This window comes from Rutidosis leptorrhynchoides, chromosome 1 (assembly GCF_046630445.1).
Source record: "Rutidosis leptorrhynchoides isolate AG116_Rl617_1_P2 chromosome 1, CSIRO_AGI_Rlap_v1, whole genome shotgun sequence".
In the NCBI taxonomy this organism is placed as follows: domain Eukaryota; kingdom Viridiplantae; phylum Streptophyta; class Magnoliopsida; order Asterales; family Asteraceae; genus Rutidosis; species Rutidosis leptorrhynchoides.
Window position 1 is genome coordinate 471719040 of NC_092333.1, and position 12923 is coordinate 471731962.

Here is a 12923-nt window from a genome sequence, read left to right on the forward strand (position 1 = left end):
GTACTCATGTCTAGACGAGTTCCTAATGCTTGCTGTAATGTCTGCCAGAATCTTGAAATAAATCTGCCATCCCTATCAGAGATAATAGAGATTGGTATTCCATGTCTGGAGATGACTTCCTTCAAATACAGTCGTGCTAACTTCTCCATCTTGTCATCTTCTCTTATTGGTAGGAAGTGTGCTGATTTGGTGAGACGATCAACTATTACCCAAATAGTATCAAAACCACTTGCAGTCCTTGGCAATTTAGTGATGAAATCCATGGTAATGTTTTCCCATTTCCATTCCGGGATTTCGGGTTGTTGAAGTAGACCTGATGGTTTTTGATGCTCAGCTTTGACCTTAGAACACGTCAAACATTCTCCTACGTATTTAGCAACATCGGTTTTCATACCCGGCCACCAAAAATGTTTCTTGAGATCCTTGTACATCTTCCCCGTTCCAGGATGTATTGAGTATCTGGTTTTATGAGCTTCTCTAAGTACCATTTCTCTCATATCTCCAAATTTTGGTACCCAAATCCTTTCAGCCCTATACCGGGTTCCGTCTTCCCGAATATTAAGATGCTTCTCCGATCCTTTGGGTATTTCATCCTTTAAATTTCCCTCTTTTAAAACTCCTTGTTGCGCCTCCTTTATTTGAGTAGTAATGTTATTATGAATCATTATATTCATAGATTTTACTCGAATGGGTTCTCTGTCCTTCCTGCTCAAGGCATCGGCTACCACATTTGCCTTCCCCGGGTGGTAACGAATCTCAAAATCGTAATCATTCAATAATTCAATCCACCTACGCTGCCTCATATTCAGTTGTTTCTGATTAAATATGTGTTGAAGACTTTTGTGGTCGGTATATATAATACTTTTGACCCCATATAAGTAGTGCCTCCAAGTCTTTAATGCAAAAACAACCGCGCCTAATTCCAAATCATGCGTCGTATAATTTTGTTCGTGAATCTTCAATTGTCTAGACGCATAAGCAATCACCTTCGTTCGTTGCATTAATACACAACCGAGACCTTGCTTTGATGCGTCACAATAAATCACAAAATCATCATTCCCTTCAGGCAATGACAATATAGGTGCCGTAGTTAGCTTTTTCTTCAATAACTGAAACGCTTTCTCTTGTTCATCATTCCATTCAAATTTCTTCCCTTTATGCGTTAATGCAGTCAAGGGTTTTGCTATTCTGGAAAAGTCTTGGATGAACCTTCTGTAGTAACCAGCTAGTCCTAAAAACTGGCGTATGTGTTTCGGAGTTTTCGGGGTTTCCCACTTTTCAACAGTTTCTATCTTTGCCGGATCCACCTTAATACCTTCTTTGTTCACTATGTGACCGAGGAATTGAACTTCTTCCAACCAAAATGCACACTTTGAAAACTTAGCGTACAATTCTTCCTTCCTCAATACTTCTAACACCTTTCTCAAATGTTCACCGTGTTCTTGGTCATTCCTTGAGTAAATAAGTATGTCATCAATGAAAACAATGACAAACTTGTCAAGGTATGGTCCACACACTCGGTTCATAAGGTCCATGAACACAGCTGGTGCATTAGTTAAACCAAACGGCATGACCATAAACTCGTAATGACCGTAACGTGTTCTGAAAGCAGTCTTTGGAATATCATCTTCTTTCACCCGCATTTGATGATACCCGGAACGTAAGTCAATCTTTGAATAAACAGACGAGCCTTGTAGTTGATCAAATAAGTCGTCGATTCTCGGTAATGGGTAGCGGTTCTTGATGGTAAGTTTGTTCAACTCTCGGTAGTCGATACACAACCTGAATGTACCATCTTTCTTCTTGACAAACAAAACAGGAGCTCCCCACGGTGATGTGCTTGGTCGAATGAAACCACGCTCTAAAAGTTCTTGTAATTGGCTTTGCAGTTCTTTCATCTCGCTGGGTGCGAGTCTGTAAGGAGCACGAGCTATTGGTGCAGCTCCTGGTACAAGATCTATTTGAAATTCAACGGATCGATGTGGGGGTAATCCCGGTAATTCTTTCGGAAATACATCGGGAAATTCTTTTGCAATGGGAACATCATTGATGCTCTTTTCTTCAGTTTGTACTTTCTCGACGTGTGCTAGAACAGCATAGCAACCTTTTCTTATTAGTTTTTGTGCCTTCAAATTACTAATAAGATGTAGCTTCGTGTTGCCCTTTTCTCCGTACACCATTAAGAGTTTTCCTTTTTCTCGTATAATGCGAATTGCATTTTTGTAACAAACGATCTCCGCTTTCACTTCTTTCAACCAGTCCATACCGATTATCACATCAAAACTCCCTAACTCTACTGGTATCAAATCAATCTTAAATGTTTCGCTAACCAGTTTAATTTCTCGATTCCGACATATATTATCTGCTGAAATTAATTTACCATTTGCTAATTCGAGTAAAAATTTACTATCCAAAGGCGTCAATGGACAACTTAATTTAGCACAAAAATCTCTACTCATATAGCTTCTATCCGCACCCGAATCAAATAAAACGTAAGCAGATTTATTGTCAATAAGAAACGTACCCGTAACAAGCTCCGGGTCTTCCTGTGCCTCTGCCGCATTAATATTGAAAACTCTTCCACGACCTTGTCCATTCGTGTTCTCCTGGTTCGGGCAATTTCTAATAATGTGGCCCGGTTTTCCACATTTATAACAAACTACATTGGCATAACTTGCTCCGACACTACTTGCTCCGCCATTACTCGTTCCGACACCATTTGTTCCTTTCGTTCTATTAACCCCTGGTCCGTAGACCTCACACTTCGCCGCGCTATGACCATTTCTTTTACACTTGTTGCAAAATTTGGTGCAGAACCCCGAGTGATTCTTTTCACACCTTTGGCATAGCTGCTTCTGATTGTTGTTGTTGTTGTTGCGGTTATTATTGTTGTTGGGATGATTGTTGTAGTTGTTGTTGTTGTTGTTGTTGTTGTTGGGCCGTTTGTTGTAGTTGCGATTGATGTTGCGATTGTTGGGATAATTGTTGCGATTATTGTTGTAATTGCTGTTGTTGTTGTATTGGTGATTCTTATCACCGTTTTCCTCCCACTTTCTTTTGACTTGCTTCACATTGGCCTCTTCAGCAGTCTGTTCTTTAATTCTTTCTTCAATCTGGTTCACTAGTTTGTGAGCCATTCTACATGCCTGTTGTATGGAGGCAGGCTCGTGTGAACTTATATCTTCTTGGATTCTTTCCGGTAATCCTTTCACAAACGCGTCGATCTTCTCTTCCTCATCTTCGAATGCTCCCGGACACAATAGGCACAATTCTGTGAATCGTCTTTCGTACGTGGTAATATCAAATCCTTGGGTTCGTAACCCTCTAAGTTCTGTCTTGAGCTTATTGACCTCGGTTCTGGGACGGTACTTCTCGTTCATCAAGTGCTTGAATGCTGACCACGGTAGTGCGTACGCATCATCTTGTCCCACTTGCTCTAGATAGGTATTCCACCATGTTAACGCAGAACCTGTGAAGGTATGCGTAGCGTACTTCACTTTGTCCTCTTCAGTACACTTACTTATGGCAAACACCGATTCAACCTTCTCGGTCCACCGTTTCAATCCGATCGGTCCTTCGGTTCCATCAAATTCCAAAGGTTTGCAGGCAGTGAATTCTTTGTAGGTGCATCCTACACGATTTCCTGTACTGCTAGATCCAAGGTTATTGTTGGTATGTAGCGCAGCCTGTACTGCGGCTATGTTTGAAGCTAGAAAAGTACGGAATTCCTCTTCATTCATATTCACGGTGTGTCGAGTAGTCGGTGCCATTTCCTTCAAAATAGTTAAATGGAACAAGTTAATCATACAGAATATTAAGAGTAGTTAATAGTATTTCGTAGCATAATATGAACTCATTTATAAAAGCTTTTTCTTCATATTAGCGTTTTATAAGTTTAAATTCGGGTAGTACCTACCCGTTAAGTTCATACTTAGTAGCTAATATACAATTCAACTACTACAATTCTATATGAAAAACTGATTATAATAATATTTCGCGTTCAAACTTTTATACAATATTTTACAAACTTACAATACCGCTTATTTTACATAAAGCATGAAATATAGCACACAATAACTTTGATACAAGATAGTTGTGAAGACAATTCTAGCTAGTACACAAGTCGTTCAGCAAAGGCAATAAAGACACGTAATTCATACGTCCAGAAACAAGTCATGCATTCAGGTTTTACTAGGACTACTTCCCATCCTTGGTCTTGTGCAACATAACCGTTATGGCCGTTGATAAGACAGCGTGTTGTAACGTCATCAAAGGGACGAGGGTTACGTAATGTCCAACAGTCCCGTAATAATCTAAAAACCTCATTTCTTACCCCAATTACCGACTCCGTCACTTGTGGAAACGTTTTGTTTAATAGTTGTAGCCCGATGTTCTTGTTCTCACTTTGGTGAGAAGCGAACATTACTAATCCGTAAGCATAACATGCTTCTTTATGTTGCATGTTAGCCGCTTTTTCTAAATCACGAAGTCCAATATTCGGATATATTGAGTCAAAATAATTTCTTAACCCGTTGCGTAAAATAGCATTTGGGTTCCCCGCAATATATGCGTCAAAGTAAACACATCGTAACTTATGGGTTTCCCAATGTGATATCCCCCATCTTTCAAACGAAAGTCTCTTATAAACCAAGACATTCTTGGAACGTTCTTCGAATGTCTTACAAACTGATCTCGCCTTAAATAGTTGTGCCGAAGAATTCTGGCCGACTCTAGACAAAATTTCATCAATCATGTCTCCGGGTAGGTCTCTTAAAATATTGGGTTGTCTATCCATTTTGTGTTTTTAAACTGTAAAATAGACAAGAGTTAGATTCATAAAAAAATACTTATTAATACAAGCAATTTTTACATATATCATAAAGCATAAGAACACTATATTCCATATATTACACCACACGAATACAACTATCTTATTCCGACTCGCTCGTTTCTTCTTCTTCGGTTTTGGTTCGTTTTGCCAAGTTTCTAGGGATATATGATGTTCCCCTAATACGAGCCGTCGTTGTCCACATTGGTTTAGAAAAACCTGGTGGTTTAGAGGTTCCCGGGTCATTGTTACAACTTAAGGACTTCGGGGGTTGACGATACATATAAAGTTCATCGGGGTTGGAATTAGATTTCTCTATTTTTATGCCCTTTCCTTTATTATTTTCTTTTGCCTTTTTAAATTCAGTTGGGGTAATTTCTATAACATCATCGGAATTCTCGTCGGAATCCGATTCATCGGAGAATTGGTAATCCTCCCAATATTTTGCTTCCTTGGCGGAAACACCATTGACCATAATTAACTTTGGTCGGTTGGTTGAGGATTTTCTTTTACTTAACCGTTTTATTATTTCCCCCACCGGTTCTATTTCTTCATCCGGTTCCGATTCTTCTTCTGGTTCCGATTCTTCTTCCGGTTCCGACTCTTCTTCCGGTTCCTCTTCGGGAACTTGTGAATCAGTCCACAAATCATTCCAATTTACATTTGACTCTTCATTATTATTAGGTGAGTCAATGGGACTTGTTCTAGAGGTAGACATCTATCACATAATATCAAACACGTTAAGAGATTAATATATCACATAATATTCATATGTTAAAAATATATAGTTTCCAACAAAAATGTTAAGCAATCATTTTTAAAGAAAACACGGTCGAAGTCCAGACTCACTAATGCATCCTAACAAACTCGATAAGACACACTAATGCAAATTTTCTGGTTCTCTAAGACCAACGCTCGGATACCAACTGAAATGTCCCGTTCTTATTGATTAAAAACGTTCCATATTAATTGATTTCGTTGCGAGGTTTTGACCTCTATATGAGACGTTTTTCAAAGACTGCATTCATTTTTAAACAAACCATAACCTTTATTTCATCAATAAAGGTTTAAAAAACTTTACGTAGATTATCAAATAATGATAATCTAAAATATCCTGTTTACACACGACCATTACATAATGGTTTACAATACAAATATGTTACAACAAAATAAGTTCCTTGAATGCAGTTTTTACACAATATCATACAAGCATGGACTCCAAATCTTGTCCTTATTTAAGTATGCGACAGCGGAAGCTCTTAATAATCACCTGAGAATAAACATGCTTAAAACGTCAACAAAAATGTTGGTGAGTTATAGGTTTAACCTATATATATCAAATCGTAACAATAGACCACAAGATTTCATATTTCAATACACATCCCATACATAGAGATAAAAATCATTCATATGGTGAACACCTGGTAACCGACAATAACAAGATGCATATATAAGAATATCCCCATCATTCCGGGACACCCTTCGGATATGATATAAATTTCGAAGTACTAAAGCATCCGGTACTTTGGATGGGGTTTGTTAGGCCCAATAGATCTATCTTTAGGATTCGCGTCAATTAGGGTGTCTGTTCCCTAATTCTTAGATTACCAGACTTAATAAAAAGGGGCATATTCAATTTCGATAATTCAACCATAGAATGTAGTTTCACGTACTTGTGTCTATTTTGTAAATCATTTATAAAACCTGCATGTATTCTCATCCCAAAAATATTAGATTTTAAAAGTGGGACTATAACTCACTTTCACAGATTTTTTTACTTCGTCGGGAAGTAAGACTTGGCCACTGGTTGATTCACGAACCTATAACAATATATACATATATATCAAAGTATGTTCAAAATATATTTACAACACTTTTAATATATTTTGATGTTTTAAGTTTATTAAGTCAGCTGTCCTCGTTAGTAACCTACAACTAGTTGTCCACAGTTAGATGTACAGAAATAAATCGATAAATATTATCTTGAATCAATCCACGACCCAGTGTATACGTATCTCAGTATTGATCACAACTCAAACTATATATATTTTGGAATCAACCTCAACCCTGTATAGCTAACTCCAACATTCACATATAGAGTGTCTATGGTTGTTCCGAAATATATATAGATGTGTCGACATGATAGGTCGAAACATTGTATACGTGTCTATGGTATCTCAAGATTACATAATATATAATACAAGTTGATTAAGTTATGGTTGGAATAGATTTGTTACCAATTTTCACGTAGCTAAAATGAGAAAAATTATCCAATCTTGTTTTACCCATAACTTCTTCATTTTAAATCCGTTTTGAGTGAATCAAATTGCTATGGTTTCATATTGAACTCTATTTTATGAATCTAAACAAAAAAAGTATAGGTTTCTAGTCGGAAAAATAAGTTACAAGTCGTTTTTGTAAAGGTAGTCATTTCAGTCGAAAGAACGACGTCTAGATGACCATTTTAGAAAACATGCTTCCACTTTGAGTTTAACCATAATTTTTGGATATAGTTTCATGTTCATAATAAAAATCATTTTCTCAGAATAACAACTTTTAAATCAAAGTTTATCATAGTTTTTAATTAACTAACCCAAAACAGCCCGCGGTGTTACTACGACGGCGTAAATCCGGTTTTACGGTGTTTTTCGTGTTTCCAGGTTTTAAATCATTAAGTTAGCATATCATATAGATATAGAACATGTGTTTAGTTGATTTTAAAAGTCAAGTTAGAAGGATTAACTTTTGTTTGCGAACAAGTTTAGAATTAACTAAACTATGTTCTAGTGATTACAAGTTTAAACCTTCGAATAAGATAGCTTTATATGTATGAATCGAATGATGTTATGAACATCATTACTACCTTAAGTTCCTTGGATGAACCTACTGGAAAAGAGAAAAATGGATCTAGCTTCAATGGATCCTTGGATGGCTCAAAGTTCTTGAAGCAAAATCATGACACGAAAACAAGTTCAAGTAAGATCATCACTTGAAATAAGATTGTTATAGTTATAGAAATTGAACCAAAGTTTGAATATGATTATTACCTTGTATTAGAATGATAACCTACTATAAGAAACAAAGATTTCTTGAGGTTGGATGATCACCTTACAAGATTGGGAGTGAGCTAGCAAACTTGAAAGTATTCTTGATTTTATGAAACTAGAACTTTTGGAACTTATGAAGAACACTTAGAACTTGAAGATAGAACTTGAGAGAGTTCAATTAGATGAAGAAAATTGAAGAATGAAAGTGTTTGTAGGTGTTTTTGGTCGTTGGTGTATGGATTAGATATAAAGGATATGTAATTTTGTTTTCATGTAAATAAGTCATGAATGATTACTCATATTTTTGTAATCTTATGAGATATTTCATGCTAGTTGCCAAATGATGGTTCCCACATGTGTTAGGTGACTCAAATGGGCTGCTAAGAGCTGATCATTGGAGTGTATATACCAATAGTACATACATCTAAAAGCTGTGTATTGTACGAGTACGAATACGGGTGCATACGAGTAGAATTGTTGATGAAACTGAACGAGAATGTAATTGTAAGCATTTTTGTTAAGTAGAAGTATTTTGATAAGTGTATTGAAGTCTTTCAAAAGTGTATAAATACATATTAAAACACTACATGTATATACATTTTAACTGAGTCGTTAAGTCATCGTTAGTCGTTACATGTAAGTGTGGTTTTGAAACCTTTAGGTTAACGATCTTGTTAAATGTTGTTAACCCAATGTTTATAATATCAAAAGAGATTTTAAATTATTATATTATCATGATATTATGATGTACGAATATCTCTTAATATGATATATATACATTAAATGTCGTTACAACGATAAACGTTACATATATGTCTCGTTTCAAAATCATTAAGTTAGTAGTCTTGTTTTTACATATGTAGTTCATTGTTAATATAATTAATGATATGTTTACTTATCATAATATCATGTTAACTATACATATAACCATATATATGTCATCATATAGTTTTTTTTACAAGTTTTAACGTTCGTGAATCACCGGTCAACTTGGGTGGTCAATTGTCTATATGAAACCTATTTCAATTAATCAAGTCTTAACAAGTTTGATTGCTTAACATGTTGGAAACATTTAATCATGTAAATATCAATCTCAATTAATATATATAAACATGGAAAAGTTCGGGTCACTACAGAGGGACTATATGCAGATCATACGTTAATCACCAAGAGTCAAAATTCTATTGAGTTTCATAATGAAATTGACTTTGATTAGAGGCATCTTGCAACACCATATTTCCATAAGTGGATAGTTTCGTTCATTGTCATACTCTAATTTGTAGTTTTGTCGGGGTAAATGCATTAGGTTCCCGGTCATGAGGTACTTACTATCGACACGGTTATGTTAATTACACTAAACATTCAAGTTTATTTAGTTGTCTTTCCAATGTTGTCATTCAAACTCTGCATATAATGTCATTTTATAAAGGCATATTATATACAATTATGATGTGCGTTCATTCATAATTATCTATATATTCTTACTTATGTTGATTATATAAGGATAAATAGTACGTTAGTTGAATGGACGTTAAGACCATTCGTAACGATAGAGGGCGTGAGTTGGGGGTGTGTGTTGCTTTTTGATGACTAGGACGTGTGAGTGGTTTGAGTGAAGTAGTGGTGGTGTGGGTTTGTGGTGTGGGTTAGTGGAAAGCTGATGTGGCATTTTATTTTTAATTTTTCTGTTTTATTTATTGCTTTATTGAATTTATTATTAATATTTTCAAATTTATTTTTTAAAATTCAAAAATAAACGGATTTAAAAATCCGACCGTTATTTTTATTTTTTATTTTAAAAAACGGATACTTTTTCACCTATAAATACACCCACTAACCCAATTCATTTAACACACTTCACTTCTCTAACTCAAAATCAAAACACTTCCAATCAGTGAAAATGAAAACAATTCCCCCAATGAATGTTGCATACGATGTTCATTACGTGGGTTATTTCCATAATCATATGAAGGTCTACAAGTCTGGCAAAAAAATTTCATTCGAAGGAATCGATATCCGTGACGTTGGTTTAGACGATCTGCTAGCCTTTCTGAAGGCAAATGTACTGTGTGAATACACGGATGTGTTGTTTTTTGAAGACGATTATGATGATGAGATGGAGGCAAGCTATCTCCGTACCTATGATCAATGGTACGGGATAAAAGATACCATTGAAGATCGTGGTAACCGCATTACTCTGTATGTGGTTCTTGAAGATGAAGAAACATTGGGTTGGCGTTACATCGATGAAGCAGCCTAAGAAGAAAAAGATGAACCGGTGGCTCCAGAGTACGACACGGATGGTCATTTTTTTGATGAACTCTACTGAATTCATCGATGTTTGTGTTTTAAGATCTTATGTTGTATTTCAGTTTAATTTAGTTCTTGTTTAAAAAATGTAACCGTTTGTGTGTTGAATAAAAGTGATGTTTAAAAAATGTAACCGTTTGTGTGTTGATTAAAAGTGATGCTTAAAAATAATATTACATTACTCAATAAGTAAACACGAAGAACATTAATTTAAATTATTGAAATTAAAAATTACATAATTTAAAAATCTTAACCGAAACTAGAAATACATAACAAATTACTCAATAATATTAGCGGTACGAAAGTAAGGTGATAAGTTCCAAACGTGCTCGGTTAAATCTGCCTCAAACTGTTTGTGAACTTGCTTATCTCTTATTTCCTTAACCATTGCATCTCGATCCCTCAAATCCCTGTGTAACCGTCGTGGTGGGTTCCGTTGTATCATTCTTTCTTCTTTCTTCCCAATAACAAACCCGTTATTTTCTTGAATCATGTTATGTAATACGATACACGCATACATATGTCTTCTTATTTTGTTGAAGTCCATAGATCTCGCCGGAGTTTTTAACATTTGAAATCTACCCTGTAATACTCCAAATGTACGCTCAATATCTTTTCTTGCACTTTCTTGAAACCTTTTAAATTTTTTTCGCGGTTCGTCAGTTGGAGAATGGGGAGCTTTGACCAACATTGCCCAATCGGGGTATATACCATCACCTAGGTAATAACCTCTTTCATAGTGATGCCCGTTAACATCGAATGGTGAAGGTGGAGCAGTTCCATTTTTAATAGTGTTGAACAATGGTGAATAATTTAAAACGTTAATGTCGTTGTTCGCACCTGCCATACCAAAGAATGCATGCCATATCCACAAATATTGCGAGGCGACTGCTTCTAGTATAATGGACGGGCCTTTTTTTTATCACCTCTAGTATATTGACCTTGCCACGCAATTGGACAATTCTTCCACTCCCAATGCATACAATCAATACTACCAAGCATACCGGGTAAACCATGTTTTTGGGCATGAAAATTATAAAGCCGAGCAATATCTTCGGCTGTTGGTTTTCTCAAGTACTGTCTAGCAAACAAATGAAACACGCATCTACAAAAATTATCTAAACATAAAGCAGCTGTTTTCTCACCAATTTTTATGTATTCGTCATGTAAATCAGGTGTAGTTCCATACGCCATTTGACGTATGGCCGCCGTGCATTTTTGAAGTATCGTCAAACTTTGACGACCAGTAGCATCGAGACGTTCCCTAAAAAACATAAAATAATCGGGAATATCGCTACTATTAAAGTTTGATATACCTTCGATGAAACGGAGAAATAATTCACGACTCATTCGATAACGTCGTTTAAAGTTCTTTTCCGTATAATTTGGAGTTTCAGAAAAATAATTGTTGTATAACCTCACTGCCGCATCTTCGCGATCCCTTGGAATATAGGTACGGGGGCGAGGGACTCGTGAACTTGTAGCTTCTCCCTCGACATCTTCGTCCGCCAAACTACTAACAAAATTATATATTTTTTCATCATCCGAATCGTCATCAATAATAAACTCGAGCATTTTGAATGTTTTATCCATTATGAAATTTTATAGTGTTTGTAAATATGAAAGGAAAAGTATTATTGGAGGAAAGAAATGTATATAGAATGAGTAAAATAGATGTGTATATATAGGATAAATAATATTGGATTAATTTTTTTTTTTAATTAAAATCGAAACCTCCAACGGATATATTCTCCATCAAATGAAAATGTGCCAAGTGTCCCAACCACAAACCCCCACACCCGTTGCCAGTTCCGTCTCCAACCCACGCACCACCGCCACGCCCCTCTCCCCCGCCCTCCTCCACACTCCGATACCTGGAACACCAAGGCGTGGCCGGCTGCCACCTCGGCTCCCACGCCGTTGCATGGTCACCGTTACAAGTCGTCTAATGGAAATAGGTTTTTGGGTTGAAGTGAATGTCTTAATTTTTTAAAATCTTATTCACTTCAATTATTTAGTCTTTTAATATTGATATGCAGGTTGGACGTTTGCATAACAGGATGTCTGATTTTATTTGGAAATGGGCTGATCCAGGGACTATTTGTCTCATATTTTGCAAGGTTAAACATGTTATTTGCTACTAAACATAATAATGGAATCATTATTAGTACAAAATTCAATTTATAACTTGCTAGGTAACAAGTCAAACTGATGTAGATATTTTTAAGTGTTGTTTTAAAAGTGTTACGCAACTAGGACGATTTTGGTTTTTCATTAGGATTTTGATACTTGGAATTTGATAGTATTAATCCTATTTTTGGTGTCTATGGTTTGATTATAGGTTTGTAGAAGATTTTGATGTCATTACATATGGTGAGATTGGTTTGTTAAATGCAATACTTGAGTTTGTTTGCAGTTTACTACTTATATGTAAATGGTGGTATGAAATGACATCTACGTATACATATCATATACATATCCTGTAAGTTATACATATCATTTTCTTTAATTACATTGTTATATATAAGTATTGAGACTATTCAATCTATAGCTCACAACACTAATTGTTTGATAAACTGAATTAATTTTGCACGGTTATTTTACTACTCGTACAATGCACGAGCTCTTAAACCTAGTATATGTGTGTGTGTGTGTGTGTGTGTGTATATATATATATATATATATATATATATATATGTCGTACGCTTAAAAAAAACCACCAAAACTGTGACGACCCG

General features: G+C 35.7%; 1 protein-coding gene across 1 annotated transcript; it reads right to left on the minus strand.

Annotated features, from left to right (window-relative positions):
- Nucleotides 1-10462: 10462 nt before the first annotated feature.
- LOC139839511 (uncharacterized) lies at nt 10463-11778 on the minus strand. The gene is made up of 2 exons (XM_071829594.1): nt 11112-11778; nt 10463-11025 (listed from the first exon to the last, which is right to left on the minus strand). Exons 1-2 carry the CDS (start codon nt 11776-11778, stop codon nt 10463-10465), a joined length of 1230 nt encoding a protein of 409 aa, XP_071685695.1.
- Nucleotides 11779-12923: the final 1145 nt, after the last annotated feature.